Here is a 16977-nt window from a genome sequence, read left to right as displayed (position 1 = left end):
AGGTGCCCCTGCCTATGGCAGGGGGGTTGGAATGGATGATCTTTAAGGCCCCTTCCAACCCAGACCAGTCTGTGATTCTATGAAAAAGAAATTAACTTGTGCTAGCTGGTAAGAGTGTTCCATTCACCAATATTATTTCATTTATAGATTTGATGAAGGGAAGCACAAAGTTTGGAAGTCATGTCCCACATATTTATTGGTTCAAGATTATAATTCTGGATGTCTTTTTAAGACAGAAGGACCGACCCTTGCCTTCTCTATCAGGAACAGCAATGGAAGTAAAGAGCTTTTTTCTAAAAAACTTAAATCTGATTTTTATAGTAAGTATGAAAAATCACAACTACTTTGGTAGTCCTAGTGTCTTCACTGATTCTCTAGTTGTCCTTAGTTTGAGAAGAAATCAGTTGTACTGGTGTACAAAATGTTATTAGTGTGTATGCCAAAACCAAACTATAGTTATTTCATGTTGATTTTAATCCCTTACTGTCATCACAGGCCTATGTTCACCTGCAGCTATGTGGGATTACATGGGACAGTCAGATTTGTCATGAAACACAGTTTCAGAGTGAAAATACTATGGGTGTTAGATTAGTGCAGGCCTACTCAGTATTCATATCAGAATAATGAATAAAAGTTGATAGTTTCTTGTCTTAGTGCTGGCTGTGTGATCTTTCTTGTATTTTCAACCTTCCATTCTTTTGCCATCTTCCATGGGTTGAGAGGCAGCAAAGTATGTCTGATCAAAGAGATTGTCATAAAACCATCATCAAATGTCAATAGAAATTAGTTGAGCAACTCTGGTACAGTCTAACAGCGTAAAAGAGACATCCTGATACTAGCAGAGAGATGATGTTCCTGTTTTTATTAAATCTCTCTTGCCCCAAAATACATATTTCACATGTAGTGTGAGATCAGTTTATCAATATCTTCTGGAACTGTACATAGTTACAGCATTTAAAGGGGAGGGGCAAAAATTATACAACACACAGTTATCTGAAAACATATATATATTCCAAAATCAGCTACAACCTGATCCTTGAATTTTGACTGTTAAACACTCATTGATAGCCAAATGAATTTCAAAAGGGATAGGTAACAAATCATAAATATCAAGTATGAGACTTAAGTCTTTAAATTAAGAAGGCAGAATTTTCATAATACAAAAAGGTAACTATAGGGACTGGAAAAGCAGGTAACACACTTCTCGCCCCTTTATTTCCCACTACTGACTGGCTATATAGATCAAACCATTGCAAGCTCTTTGGCACATCTGAAAACAGTAAGGGGTAAATTCAGTTGTCCACAGGTAGTCACCCAGTGCTTTTTTCAGATACTGCACCGTATCCCACACAGCCTCTGGCAGGTGCACAAGTGTATCTGGTAAATTTGATGGCACTAAATCTGTCAGTCTCTTTCTAATGTAGAAGTCTCTTTTTTGACTGCAGGAATGGTGAGCAGAGTCATGGTGTCAACCTGCATTTTGATATTTAATAGGGAGGTCAGCTACAGAAGTGTGTCTTCCAAGAAGAAAGTCTACCATCTTCACTTACTACTCAGAGAAACATTGAGACAAAGAAGGAATAACAATAATTTTAACTGCAAGGTACTTCTTTTTAAAACACTATAGTATAATTTGTTTCTCTTCTTCTTAGTAAAGCCCAATCGACCTGAAAATGTGACCTTCTTCTGGAAAGATGACACTGTTACTGTAAGCTGTAATAGACCAGAGCGAGCTGTGAAGTGCTTGAAACTTGAGCTTCAGTACAAAAGCAAGTTTGACAAAAATTGGCAAGTGAGTTGGACATGATATTTTAAATCAACATTGGAAAGAGCTGGAAGTAGCATCTCCATAGAATGTAACATAGAGCTTTTTTCAAATTGTTCTTCCATCCTACATTTTCAAATATAGCTGGTAGCAGAAAACAGATTTTTAGGATCTTTGCCATGCCAGAAATCATTTACATTTGAGTGATATCTAGTTTCCACCCAAATAGATGAGGACAGTCTAAGGGAAAGGTCATACAGTCAGGATAGAAGAGTTTTGGAAGATAAGAGCAGAAAGCAGAGTAGAGTTTAAAGGGAGAAAAAGGGAGAAAAAAACCCCATAAAATAAAATAGAATGAAAGAAAAGACATGACACAGGATTTTTATTTATTCTCGAGTTAACTGTTAAGTATTTCTAAAAAATATTTCATTGACTTAAACATCTCCAGTCTCAAATATAACTTGTAAATATTTTGTGGATCAAAGAGTCTTTGAATATTGTAAATACGCAACTGTAATATACTTTATATTATTATTGTTATGACCTTCAACTCAATATCAGACAATGAGGAACAGATATCAACAGTGAAGAGTCAGTCAAGAAACAGCTTTCCTCAAAACTCAGAGAAGTTACAAGTTCTGAGGTGTTGGGTTGGCCTATCACCTGTACTTTTTGTGACCATGACTGAGTGTAGCATTCTGAAGCACTGTCTTGAAAACCAGAATTAATGATGATACACTTTCTTTCTCAGTCCAGAATTTCTAAGTGTTGCAGTGTTGGAGAGCAAGGCTTTGATCCAAGGAAATGCTACTCTTTCCGGGTCAGACTGAAGAGGCTTGTACCTTATTGCAACGTAGTTAATTACAGCAGTGACTGGGAAGCAGAAACATTTTGGAAGAATGGCACTTTATTAGGTGACAGCTGTGCTGCATTCATATATTGTTTTAATACAAATGGGGAAGGGGCGACTTCAAAAGAGGCTGGGAACACACAGCAAATTAGTGTTGCACTGTAGTGTTCCACCTTCTGTTATCAAAGAAAGTTCATGTTGATGTCTACTTGTCCATGTTTGACTGCACTTTGCTCCTCATGGCCCATAACACTATCAATTTATGCCATAATCAGCAAAGTTAAGTGTCATTATTTGTGTTGTAACATGATAGTATCTAGGTTCTACCAGTGACAGTGATGTGATGAATGGGGGTGTATGTTTGCATATGATATGTGGCCATCAAACCTGAACCCTAAGAAAGTCCTTGATGCCTGATTTTTGAAGGCATTTTGTTTTGAAACTACATCCAGTTGAGCTACAGGACCATAGGTCTGACCAGTCTGATGCTCATATGTGATGGATTGGTCAAAGCTGGGAGGATGGGAGGAAAGAGATTAAATGGAAACAAAGTCAGTATCAGCACTCTTTTCCCATCAGACACATTTAACTAAGTGTTACTGACTTTGATTACGTCATTGATGGAAACAGTATTTCTACTGGTTATCAAAACAAAAAATAGATTTACTGTAGTAAAGACTGTACACCATCCCAACATATTTGTGTCATATCAGCTAAGCATAAATAATGCCACCCACTAGGCTTTATCAGAAGTATGAGACACCCAGATGTCCAGTGTACCCATGTCCAATCTCTCTAAAATGCAATGGGTTATTAGCTCACCTAAAGAAAATCTGTATACACAAAACTTGGATGAAGCCATGGCGCATAGTTAAGTGTAGCCTTTGCACTAGTAGTAGCCACAGCACTGACCTCCAGAGAAGCCTCCTTCACCATGCAGAGTGTGAGCCTGCAGCAATGTCCTCAGGTGCGGCTCACACATGCCCTGAAGAAAACGCAGAAGACAATGTCTCCTTGTGCGTCTCTTGGACGTGAGCATATAGCAGACCTACCTGGACCATTTAAATGGAGAGTGCTGTCAGGTAACTACAAGGAAGGAGGAAACAGATACTCACTCTGAGTGTCCTCAGAAATTACATTGGCACAGCCCCTTCTCTGGGGCAAGCACTTCACTTCAGGACTTTGATGAGTTATTATTGACTCTAAATCTAACATCAGAGGAATCCATGAACAAAGATGTGATCAAGAAGTTACATAGACTCTGATTATCTTACTTGGGCATCCTAAATTTTGTTGTGGCTTTCTGGCAAGCTTAAAAAAGCAGGCAAGTGGAACAGGATGGACAGTTGCTCCTGTATGAATAATCATTTAGTTTTTATAGTAATTATGTGTAGAGTAGAAGGTCAGTTGTAGGAAGTAGAAGTTTGAGGTAGTATTACAAAAGCTGCAGGAAAAACACAGAGAATGCTGAAAGATGCACAAATATATTAGTTTTATTAGCTTGTGTGTTAGATTGTATCCTGCCACTAGTTACTTTCTGGGTATCAGCACTTGCGTTTTGCTGGCTTTTTGTTTGCTGGGATGGGGGAGATGTTGTTTTTTGTTTCTTTTATCTTAGGAAAAAAGGCATTTAGGCTACATTGTAAAATTGCACTTGCAGCTTTTGTACTTGTAAGTAGGTGTACGTCACATAGATCTAAGCACAAAGTTGCTGTATCCCTGTCAATGCAATGTGATGAAATTAGAAGAAATACTCAATTAATTCATAATGTCTCTACTCTTTGCCTGTAAGCCCATGCCTTTGTCCTGTACCAGGTCAATTTAGATAAATAAAAGCACAATTTTCTTTTGTATCAAGGTTTGGGGAAGGATGGCTTTTCTTTTAGTTTTCAATTGAACAATTGAACTTGTCTTACTTGTTCCCAAAAAAGAAAAGTCAGTTTTCTAACATGATTAGGAATATTTACTGTGAAAGCAAAAAATATTTTTTCACACACTTTTTTGTGATTATTCCTAGATTCATGTGATGATGATATAAAATCTCAGTCAAATACAGTAATTGTTTTAAGTTGTTTGCTGGCAGTACTTCTAATGATACTTACCCTCTTGATTCTTCAGTGTAAATGGCAAAGGTAAATATAATTTTGTTGGTTACTACTGAATAACAATTTCATGAAAATAGAGCTATCATTCAGGATCAAAATTCTTAGCATTCAAAATTCTTATATGATAAATTATGTCATCATGAAGATGTAGAAGTCTTCCGAAAGCCAAGGCCTTAAACTTTCAAAAGCAGAACAATTCTCCTAAAAGACAATGATTCAGGATAAAACTCTTTAACTTAATTTCTTCTTTATTTGTTTTAGGAATTCAGTTAAATCCTGAGAAGCCATTTATTTTGGTTATTTCTTCTGAACTGACATTCTTTTGTGCAACTTTCATCAATGTTTGTTTGCAGTAGGCTGAAGTAAGCTTGAATGAAGTCAGCTTTCATAAGACTATATCAATATCTGGATTCGCAGTTGAATGACTCTATTCATGTTAGGATCTACAGTTCTTTTAAAAAACTAAACCTTCAAACACCAAACAAAACCTGCAAAGGCCCCCAAACTTGTCTTTTTCAGTGGAAAAAAAAACACCAAAAAACAATCAAAAATGAAGTATTTCGGCAAATGAGCTGAAAGTATATGGGACTCAGATAACTGTTTTAGATAATAAGTTGAGCTTTTTTCTCCTATACATTTCTCCTATATGTCTGAAGTTTGCAGCTGTGTTCCCTAAGTCAGCCAAAAGAGCTGGATGCTGCACCATCTTCCATGTCTAGAGGAGTGTGGCCAGGGAACATAAACCTCTGACTATTGCATGGAGCAGAATGGCACTTGCTGCCTAGCTGGAAGTTTGTATTGAGTCCAGATTTTACTACCACGGGGCTGGTTTAAAATCCTGCAGAAAAATAACTCTTACTATCATACTATTATAAATGCTTTTTGACTTCAGAACATGTTTAAAAGAAATCGAGCCTAGAGTACTGTTATGTAAAACACATTTGTGGCTACAGAACTCTGTTGAAGTAGATTTTTGTATGAATGACTACACTATAAAAAATACCAATTTGTAATTTTCTTTCCTGTTTGCAGGTTTCAGAAATCAGTCATGCCTGCTATACCAGATCCAAAATACATATTTGGTGATCTCTTCAATGATCATAATGGAAACTTCCAGGTAAACTTTCCCTTTCTAGCAAGGCTGTGAACTCTAAATGTTGAGAATAATTTGGAAATATCTACTGATACTTATTCTGCACAGACATTACCACAAGCACTCTGTGACCCAAGAGAAAAGTCCTTCCTCTCATGCAACATCACTGAGAGGATCCACAGAGAAAATAGCAGAGTACATACAATTAGTGTAGTGCTGCTTTAACACTGTGAAAAGGTGCTTGCTATAGAAAGAGAAAGAGAAATTGCTGCAGAAGAATTTAAGGATGTCCAGAAACATAATAACCAGTGAGATATCATTGTGGTGTTTGCATCCATTCCTGCACATGAGAGCTCAGGGAGCTTGCTTCAACCTGAACTTGCCTTTTATGTCTGCAAAGTGCTGTGAGACCTAGTGCTGAGTATCAGTGATGAGACTCATGCCTTTGGAAGCATCAGTCCCAGTAGGAAGCATCCTCTCCTAGCCACAGAAATGTATGATCACTAAACCTTTAGACAAAAAATGGCAGTCAAATAAACAGACCACTTTTGGTTTTGTTTTCTTACTGCTTCTTGAGTCCATGATGTCACATGTGTGATGTAATTTTCTGCATTAATTGGACTGTCTTTATGTTAATCACTACTAGATTTCCTCTTATTGGAGACAGGTCAAATATTTATGTTTTCAACAAATGACTATATCAAAGAACAGTAATAACATTTCAGTGACAAACTGAAAACTTTTTATATGCAAGATAGCTTTAAACTGAAACTTTAGAAGAAAGTTATAGATAAAAATTAATACTGAAGCTTTAATACAGAAATTCTATGTTGCCTACATTTCAATGTAAACACTCTTAATTTAGATTAAGACTTGTGTCAAAGAATGCATGAGTCTATCAAGGCAGGAACATCAGGTATTTTAAAAATCAAAGGTTTTCTAAAGGCCCTGATTGAATACAAAGATGTATTGAATGTGGTCATGATAGTAATCACAGAATCATAGAATGATTTAGGTTGGAAGGGACCTTAAAGATCATCTAGTTCCAAACCCTCTGCCATGGGCAGGGAACCTCCCACTAGATCAGGTTGCCCAAAGCTCAATCCAACCTGGCCTTGAGCACTTCCAGGGAGGGGGCATCCACAACTTCCCTGGGCAACCTGTACCAGTGTCTCACCACCCTCACAGTAAAGAATTTCTTCCTAATATCTAATTTAAATCTACCCTTTTCCAGTTTAAATCCATTCCTCCTCATCCTATCACTACATGCCCTTGTAAAAAGTCCCTCTCCAGCTTTCTTGTAGGCCCCCTTCAGGTACTGGAAGGCTGCTATAAATTCGCTCCAGATCTGCCTCTTCTCCAGGCTGAACAACTCTAACTCTCTCAGCCTGTTTTCATAAAGGAGGCCCTTCAGCCCTCTGATCATCTTCATGTCCCTCCTCTGGAGTAATTCCAACAGGCATGCGACCTTATTATGTTGAGTGACCCAGAGCTGGACACAGTACTCCAAGTGGTGGTCTCATGAGAGCAGAGTAGAGGGAAGAATCACCTCCCTCAACCTTCTGTCCATGCTTCTTTCGATGCAGCTCAGGATATGGTTTGCTTTCTGGGCTGCAAGTGCACATTGCTGGCTCATGTTGAGCTTTTCATCAGCCAACATCCCCAAGTCCTTCTCCTTAGGGCTGCTTTCAAACCATTCTCTGCCCAGCCTGTACTTGTGTATGAATTTGCATGCATTTGTGGAATCCTGTCTTCTTTCCTGCTATTCTGCCTTTCTTCTGTCATGCTACCTTATGTCCTGCTTGCCTGTTTTACTTCCTTTTCATCTTCCCTATTGTGGCATGTCTTGGAAAGTTGCCATTCCTGAAGGAAAATCAGTATCTGAACAGACATGTTTCTTTTGATTGATATCTCAGTCCTTGCCAACATCAACATTTTCTTTTTCCTAGGAATGGATAGACAAAATTGATCATGCAGTCGTGCAAACCAAGCTAGAATATGAAGAGCCAGAGTGCATCATTGAGGAGGAAAGCCAGCAAGAAGATGAGAGGAACAGTGACAAACAGGGGTCTCAGGAAAAAATCCTCACTTTTTCAAGAGCAGCTGAAAATGACCCCAAAACAGCTCAGATTGCCTGTCTCATGCCAACATCCAACACTGTAGCTTCTTTTGCTGGCTTCCAGATTTTAATGAATGATGACATGTATGTGATGTTATAAAAACTGCATAATGCAGAAGGCATTAAGAAAATTACATAAAAGGTCTTGATGAGTTTAGAGAAGTGACTGAATAGAAAAGTTTGTTATGAATAGATGCATCAGGAAAGACACTAGCCTGTGTTACCTGTTTTCAAATCTGTTCTTTCCCAGCACTTATGAACACCTGGGCAGGCTCAGTGTTTGAAATAAATGATTGATAATTTATAGATTTAAGATTTGTTGTTCTCATTGAGGTTCATCTCTAAGATTAAACTGAGACCCATTTTCCAGCTATGGACAGGAAAGAACAGGAGCTCCTCCATAATAAATGTTCACATAGCCAAGACTTTTGTTGCACTTATGGAGTATATAGTATCAAGTATATAGAGCAGTGCAATCAAGACCATTATTCTTCCCAAATGAAGAGAAAATAAAGGGATTTTTCCACTAATGACCATGTAGTACTCATTTTCACAGGGACAAGATACCACTTTGCAAGCCCTCCTTAAACTATAAGTGCTTGCTTTTGTAAGCCACTTCTCCCATTGTGAAACTTTGTGCTGCAAAGAAAGACTAAAAAGTGTTGAGGATTGAGTCACATTTTATCCTGGAAGTAGTGCTGTGTAGGCAGCTTCCTCCAGGACAGTCAGGATTCATGAGCTTTCTCTGAGGTCAGGTCCTCAGCATCTATTACAGACTTTGTATGACTAAGCAACTTTTAGAAAGCTGAGGTTCATTTTGAATGACATTTATATTAAACTGAGTCACATTTATTTTGAACTGAATTTTAGTTCAATCAGCAGCTGTAGATCCAAATTAAGACTTGCTATTAATTGTACATATACCAGCCATTTGTTCTCAAACTATGTTCTAATGTTTTCTAAACATACCATCTTCTAAAATATGTTGACTTTTATATTTAAAATGCAATATACTTTGCAATTAGAGCTCAGAAAAAAATATTGACTATTCTGTGAGCTTCTCTGTACAGCGTAGGTTGCATGCTATTTGAAAGTATATTTTTTAAAAAAGCTTAAGTGCTAAAACCATCTATGATATGTGTAAGAGCTTGTAGATGTACTGTGGTTATGTGCTGAATTAGCTCCATTTATTTACCTGGATATCAGTCAGTCATTAAACGGCTTCATCAGTTGACTAAGCTTTACCAATTACATACTTTCATTGACTATATTGTAACTTGGAAATTGCACATATCAGAAAATTACAGTGATTAATGTATTTATTTTGGTGCTTTAAAATATTCTACTCCAGATCTTCTTGGGAATAGTTAACAGTAATATAGACCATTAGGTCTCAAAATTGCTTTTAGATGACCCAGTTTGCTGCACAAGGAAAAAATCCAGAAATTTTCTGGCCGGTAACTGGGAAACAACTGGAAGGATAGTTCAGGAACATCCTCCAAGTTTTTCTTGACATTATCTCAGATCTGACTGTTCACTAACAAGATTAACATGCTTACAAAGAATTTCCCACAAACATCCTGAAAACATTTCTTCTTTTTTTCTATCTAAAAGTGATGTGTGCAAGTTCTGGGGAGCCTTTTGTACACCCCACATTGCTGAAAAGTTTTTATAAAGGTAACTGTGAAAAGTTTCAACAGCACTATAAGAATGCTACAGATTGTAAACTAATGCAAGCTGTATGTAGTTTGATGAGCAAAATCTAGCTCAGCTCAGCTCAGCTCAACTCTTCTCAGCTGATATAGATTGACATTATTGCATGAAAATCAAAGTAGTTACAGAAGCCTACAACAGATAAGAGCCTGTTCCAGTAATTATTTGAACAATAAAGTGGGAAAGGAAGCCCAGAGTGTTAGCCATTTAAGTTTTTAGTATAACCTGTAACATATTATATTATATTTTATAGACATAAAGGTTCTTTTTCTGTACATATACAACCATATCCACATTGCACATAGCAGGCTACAAATAAAACAAATAAAACACCCACGTAACTCAAATATTTATTTTTAAAAGATCCTCTAATGAAGAAAATAAAATGTAGGTAATTATTGAAATTAACATAACATATTTTCTTCAAGAAAACTTCAATTCTTGGAGAACTCTAGAAAAATGTCTACAAAAAGATGTAGAACACAATTTAAGCAACAGGAAACGTCCTTCCCCAGATACTTATGATGATTGTACCAAACACACTCCAACAAGACACAGATTAGCAACACTCATTGCTTCTGGGTGCTGGGTTCACTGGGGGAACCCAAGCATGTTCTTAAGCTCTGCTCACCTGGTGTCTGCCATAGCCTGTCTCTGATGAGATGTAGACTCTGGTAGCCTTCAGCCACAGCAGGTACTGATTCCCCAGGAAGGATGCCTGGTGCCCACGACACCCTCTGCCCCAGCTCCTAGTATGAAGAGGTGAAAGCTAGCACTCCTGGACACATCGTGGCTTTGGGCTGGACCACTGCTCAGTCAAAGATCAATGAGAAGATCAATCAGAGTATGAAAAGCTCGACCCAGACAAGACATGTCTGAAGGGTGAAACAAAATGTCTTTATGAAAATACAAATTTATGCTTTCTATACCAAATCTAAGAGGGTTTGGCACTTCAGAGAGGAATATTAGCAAGCCAGGTAAGTTCAAGAACAAAGTTTCCTTTCGGATATGCTTTATAACCAATCACCTCATATTCATATCAGGACTGGTTTCTTCTTTCTGATATATTGACTAAAATAATATCTTTAGCTTATTCAGGTTAAAGACTGCAAGGACATAATTTTGGTCTCAAGCCATTCAGGAGAGACAGCTGTCTCTAACAAAAGTCTTAATCTTCTCTTCTAAGACTGTGACAAAATGCTACATATTACCTTCCTGTTTAAATAAGGCACTTTCCTTGCATTATAAAAATGAAGATTTCTCATGCATCTTTGCCTGTTGGCCTAAGGCTCATTTTGCAGGAGAGTGCTGGGTAGCTCTGTAACAAAATTCAGGAGCTTTTGCTCCACATGTTTTACTGAACAGAATAGCAGGCTGGCTTGCTGCTTCCAGCTACTGTCACAAAGAATGACAAGTTGGAAAGAGAGTAGTGAGGCTGCTCTAATTGCCCATCTGCCTTTTTCCATCATTTTGTCATCACTTTTTCTTCTGTCTACTCTCCTTCCTTCCTTCCTTCCTTCCTTCCCTCCTTCCTTCCTTCCTTCCCTCCTTCCTTCCTTCCTTCCCTCCTTCCTATTTCCCAGGGAGCCACACAGCCATGCAGCCCAACCATCTCTTAGAGTAGTTTGGTAGGGTTTTATGGAAGCCTAGCAGCAAATGAGCAAATTAAATGGCCAGAAGACAGGAGGGGGCCTGTTCAACTCCTCACAGTGAGAAGAAAGGTACATGGCAACTTTCACATCTTCCTTTTTATTTATTCAAAAATTGTCATGTTCTTCAAAGGCATGAGTCTCTCAGATGCTGTATCTTGTTCCTAATTATATCCCATAGAAAGGGAAAAACTGTATATCATATGGTAGTCCAGACTAATTGAACTGTATTTTCTCAACAGCAGAACAAATAGACTGTATATTTATTTTACATGCAATTTATGTCCTAGCTATACCAGTGCTGAGCCAATTTACATTGATAGATTGAACATCTATACTGTTTGCTTTGCTTTTGATGTCTGATTTTCAGTGAGAAGAAGAATAGGAGGAAATAACATGTTATTTTTTTTTAAAAAATAACTAACAGGACTTATGAAGCCAGTCTTGCAAGTCCTGCTTTACTTTTTTCTTTGTTGTTTGGGTTTTTTTTGTTACATTAGTGTTTTTCAATTTATTTTGAAATATGTTTTGCACAATTATCAAACACGTAATTTTGAGCAGAAAATGATTGCTTCTTTTGCAGTGAACCTAGCATTTTCTTACAGCGCACTCATGAAAGTTTTCAAAACTATCCTTGTTTATTTTTGGTGGCTTACATTTTTTACAGTCACTAAACGCAGCCATGCAAAATAGAGGTTGTTTTTTTTTTACCTTTTCTTGAAAATGACATGAGCTGCAAAGATGAAAATGGCAGGTAACATTCATTGAAAACTTGAAAGACTGGACTAGATACAATAATTTCTTTTTGGAAAACCCATGCAGGTCTAAGCTTGTCAAAATACCAAGGGCAAACAGTCAGCATTTTCCATGGGAAAAGAAAACACAACCCTATTTGACCTTTTGTCACTTAGTTTCTAAGTAGACATCTGTCACCAAACTAGTGGCCGAAAGAACAGTATTATGCAGTAAGGGAAAAATACAATAATAACTCATCCTTTCCTGGAGATTTCTTGTAACACTTATGCTTTGTGAACTGGATTAGTGTCACCTGTAAGTCTTGCTCCTGTTCAGTTTCTTGCTGGCAACTGCCAGCACTAGGTGTTGTGGATGAGAAATAGCAGGTGTACATTCACCCAGAGCAACATCCCACATGCATCCACACTTGCTATGTGGCAAGCTTGGAGAGGAGCCCCAAACTTGCAACACAAAATGCTGCCATTTAGGGCTCTTCTCTCCTCCTCACCTGAGTGCAGCAGGGCTGAGGGAACAGGCAGAGGCAGAGCCTGTCTTTCCTCCTTGCCCCACAGCCCAGCAGGGGATGCTTTATCACAGGCTGCAGTTGAAGGGACCTGCATCCATTTCCTAGGGAAATTGCACAATTTATTTCTCAAATCTAAATCCCTGGCATTAGTAGCAGGAGTCATGCTTACCCGCTCTGTGGCTAGATCTTCTAGTTTCCCAGTCTTAGAGGGTAAGTGTGAAAAAGAAACAATGTGCTCCATGTTAAAAACAGCCTCCTGGTATGTATCTAGGCAGGCTGAAAATATTATCAAAAGAGGGAAGGAAGTATGATTTTACCTTTCTGAATTACATAGTATTATAATTGTACAGAATAGGAGAGGAACACATATTCTCTCACAGCTTTGTCTTGCTTTCTTCCTCTCTGTTTTTCCTTATATCAATACACCCAAGGATTCCCATTTTTTTGATAAATGTTTTCCTGTTCTATATTGCTTTGCAAAAGATTTCTATTAAGAGGTGACTTCTGTCACTGTGTTCTTAGAAAGTTATTAAAAGGAAGATTATAATCAGTTTCTGCTTTTCAATAAGAAAACAAGATGAGTTGATAAATTTTAGGCAATAAGTCTTGTAAGGTCAAAAGACAGCTATAACCTTACATCAGCTCTATGCACTACTAGGTAATTATATAAATAAAAGGAAACATTTCAGCATAATCATCTTAAAGGATGAGATATCCCAATACCTGTCACTTGCACAGAAGCTTGAACATCCATAAGAGGCATATGACTCTCTTAGAAAGTCTCTTTAGTATGCTTCTTGACTGGGGAAGAGCTTAGAGTTGCCAATAATGAGATGGAGAGGGACATGTATTACCAACACTGCTGTGCCATAGAATCATAGAATGGCTTGGTTTGGAAGAGACCTTAAAGATCATCAAGTCCAACCTCCTTGCCATGGATGGGGACACCTTCCACTAGACCAGGTTGCTCAAAGCCCTATCCAGCTTGGTCTATCTATATCTACCTCATCACAAACAGCTCTGCTTTGTCCAGTGACTTTTTAGTATATTGAGGTCCATGGAAAAATGGTCATCCCCCCTTTTGGTGGGTCTCTGCATCTCTGGGCTGTAGAGCCATATATCCTCTTACCTCTCTGAGCCAGCCAGGTTGGAAGAGAATTTTCTTTTGTGAAAGTACCAAGCTTCAAAAGAAGGTTGCGAACAGCACATACAAATGCACCATGATTTTTAATGAGTATAGGAGGTCTTCATTACTAAAAAAGAACAGCAAGAAGAGTTTGACTTCTACAAGTCTTGTGAATCTTCTAACTGTTGAGCTATAATGTTAAGCAGGGAGAGGGTGAGGGGCAGGTCACTCCCTCCCCCTTATAAGATGAAGGGAAAATTTCAAATTTATATGCACAATGAGGCCTAAACTTCAAAGCTATATTTGGTCAATGATAACAGTAAATTAGTTACCACTAGAAAATTGACGTGTTTTGAGATTTCTCTCTCATTAAGTAGCCAAGATCTTATTTCCAACCAAAAGATTCTTCATCGAGAAGCTGTGAAGCTAAAGCAGGCTCACTGTGGACCTACTAATAGTTGTGCCACCTCTGAGTATCTTACCCTCGTGCACTGAGTTTGCCCAGGGCTTTTTACATAATAAAAAAGGAGAGAACACCCCAAACAGTCTGGCTTCAGATTTGTATATGAATCACTACAAAGGCACAATAAAGCAAAGCCACTGGAAACAGATGTTTTTGTTTCCTATCATATTATGCAGATGTTGTTTATAAAAAAATAAAGCTGAGATGGGGGCTTCTTGTGCAATTTTTCTTCCATTCATTCCAAAATATTTGAACATCAGTACAAAGAGCAGCAGTAAACAAAGGGTCTAGCAGATGCCTGAGAGCTAAGTTATCGCTCATGGTATCTCAATGCGTGCAAATGTCTGATGTCTTTTGCACGCTATTTTGCAGAAGGCGTTAGATTGCAATCAATAACACAAAGGATTTGAACACCCAGGTGCTGGAGAAGATCTCTACATCAGAAAAATCTCAGCGGGTTACCACCCTTTGGACTAAAACAGGTAGCACATCTAATATGGTGTAGATTAGAAACAAGGTAAAAGAGGCAATCATAAGACAGTCTGTACTTCCTCTTAATTTTGATTAAACCCACAATTGTGAAGTTGTTCCACATCTTGGGTTGAAATCAGTCAAATTAGAATTGTTTTCAAAGTTTACATCCCGGCTGGGGTGCTGCTTCTGCTGCCATGGGACTCAGTGGGACAAATGCCCTCAGCAGTGAACTCAAGGTAATGGTGAGAAAGTGGAAGCATCTAAGTGTTACAGTTTTAAGAGACAGAGCTCAGATGACTGAATGACGAGTTTCAACAGTATGATTTTACTTCAAGTGTTTTACACCAGCTTTTAAAAGCACTATTTGGTTTGATGTGAAATTGTTTTTAAAGAAACCAAGCAAAAAAAAATTTGCAACATACCTATAAAGCTACCTCAGTATTAACGGGCTCTGCTGTATGTCAAGGAGGAATTTGGCAGCATTTTCCCATATTCTGATGGGTACTTGGCAGAATGTGATATCTGCTGAATGCTGAAAGAAAGCCCAGTTGATGTTTGTTCTGTTGCAAGATATTTTGATGTGGTGTTTTGAAGCTGAGAAATGAAAGGAGTTGAAAGACAGAGAACTTACGTAACCTTTTGTTCCAGTGCTACTTATGTAGCAACAGGGAAATTCATAGAAAATTTAAGTAGCTCTTTTAAGAAAAGGAAGAGCAATCTGACTGGAAGGATACTTTTGAAAATGATGACCAGAAGTCTTGCTTTTTTTATGTGATTTTGTACTGCAAGTACATTAACTGTACCACAGAGTCAGAAAATTTATAATCAGTTGAATATAAACATCCTCTGTCAGCTCTTAAAATTTAAATTTTATTCCAGACTTCCACATATTGTTTAAGAAAGACACTTAGACAGTCATTCCTACAGATTAATAAAACCTAAAAAAGTGGAAAGTCAGAGGCTATGTTCCTCTTCCTTTCTTTCTCCTTCTGCAGAAAAGGCAAAGTGTCATTTGTTTTCAAACTTACGGCCTCGCTTAGCTAGAAGAAAAATCATGGATCCACACAGAATTACATAAGGACTGAGGCTGGAAAGCATCTCTGGGTATCATGTAGTCCAGCCACTTGCTCAGAGAAGAGTCAGACACAGCTGGTTGCCTGGGAGCACATCAAGTTGGATTTGGAGTGTCTCCAAGGATGGAGATTCCACAACCTCTCTGGGCAACCTGTTCCTTTGTTTGACCACCCTCACAATAAAAAGTGCTTTCTTGTGTTCAGATTGAATTTCACCTTTTTTGGTTTATGCCCATTGCCTCTTTCATGTCACTGGGCACCACTGAGCAGAGTCTGATTCTGTCTTCTTTACTGCCCCCACTTAGGTATTTACACATGGGCCTTCTCCTCTCCAGGTTGAACAGTCCCAGCTCTCAGTCTTTCCTTGCATGAAAGGTGCTCCAGTCCCTTAATCATCTTTGTGACCCTGCACTAGAATCACTCCAGTATGACCGTGTGTCTCTTGTGCTGGTGAGCCCAGAACTGGACCTAGGAATCCAGATATGTCTCACCAGGGCTGAACAGAGGGGAAGGATCACCTACCTCTACAGGCTGGCAAAGTTCAGTTTAATGCAGCCCAGGATGCCATTGGCCTTATTTGCCGCAAGTGTGCATTGCTGGCTGATGGTCAACTTCTTGTCTACCAGCTTTGCATTCCCTGCCAAGCTGCTTTCCAGCCTGTCAGCCCCAAACCTATGCTGGTGCCTGCAGTTGTTTCTCTTCAGGTGGAACTTTGCATTTCTCTTTGCCGAACATCATCATGTTCCTGTCACTCTGTTTCTGCAGCCTTTCAAGATCATGGTTTAAAGATAAGCAAATTATTTTACACAAGTGACACTTCTGCGTGAACACAAAATACATGGTTCATCCACTCTTTTGACCTGCACCAGTGTAAAAAATAGTACACTGTGGAGCATGGCAGTTGATAACAGCCATTGTTATAACAAAAGCATCATAAATTGTTGTTTATCATGTTTAGTAAGGTAGTATTTGAGAGAAAACTGAATGTGGGACAGTGTTGTACTAAAAGCCATGCAAAGAGTGCACAGAATGATAGGCAGCATCTACAGAGGGCAAAAAGCTGAACTAAAAAGGAGGAGGGATGTAGGTGGATGAGGAAGGGATAGCACACACGCTGTAGTAAACTTAGCTCTCAAACAGTAGAAAACAAACCTTTTTGATGTCTTGATGTGATTTTACTCTCAGGCCTCTCAAAGAAGCAGAAGTTTAAGATGGAATTCAAATGCTCTGACGACATTTGCACATTCTGTCAGCATTTAAATAGGCATTTGCAGCTCAGTCTTTGA

General features: G+C 38.4%; 1 protein-coding gene across 1 annotated transcript in view; it reads left to right on the top strand.

The window, feature by feature from the left end:
* Positions 1 to 8032, top strand: part of CRLF2 (cytokine receptor-like factor 2) — a 15828-nt gene extending 7796 nt beyond the window's left edge. Inside the window, exons 3-8 of the mRNA XM_010179851.1 lie at positions 148 to 320; positions 1653 to 1792; positions 2517 to 2679; positions 4633 to 4747; positions 5753 to 5837; positions 7763 to 8032. Coding sequence (XP_010178153.1) covers positions 148 to 320; positions 1653 to 1792; positions 2517 to 2679; positions 4633 to 4747; positions 5753 to 5837; positions 7763 to 8032 — 946 coding nt within the window. The remainder of the gene's footprint in view (positions 1 to 147; positions 321 to 1652; positions 1793 to 2516; positions 2680 to 4632; positions 4748 to 5752; positions 5838 to 7762) is intronic.
* Positions 8033 to 16977: the final 8945 nt, after the last annotated feature.

The sequence above is a fragment of the Mesitornis unicolor genome, unplaced genomic scaffold, assembly GCF_000695765.1.
Source record: "Mesitornis unicolor isolate BGI_N332 unplaced genomic scaffold, ASM69576v1 scaffold452, whole genome shotgun sequence".
NCBI lineage: Eukaryota > Metazoa > Chordata > Aves > Mesitornithiformes > Mesitornithidae > Mesitornis > Mesitornis unicolor.
Note: the sequence above shows the minus strand (reverse complement) of the source record. Positions and strands in the feature narration are given on the sequence as shown.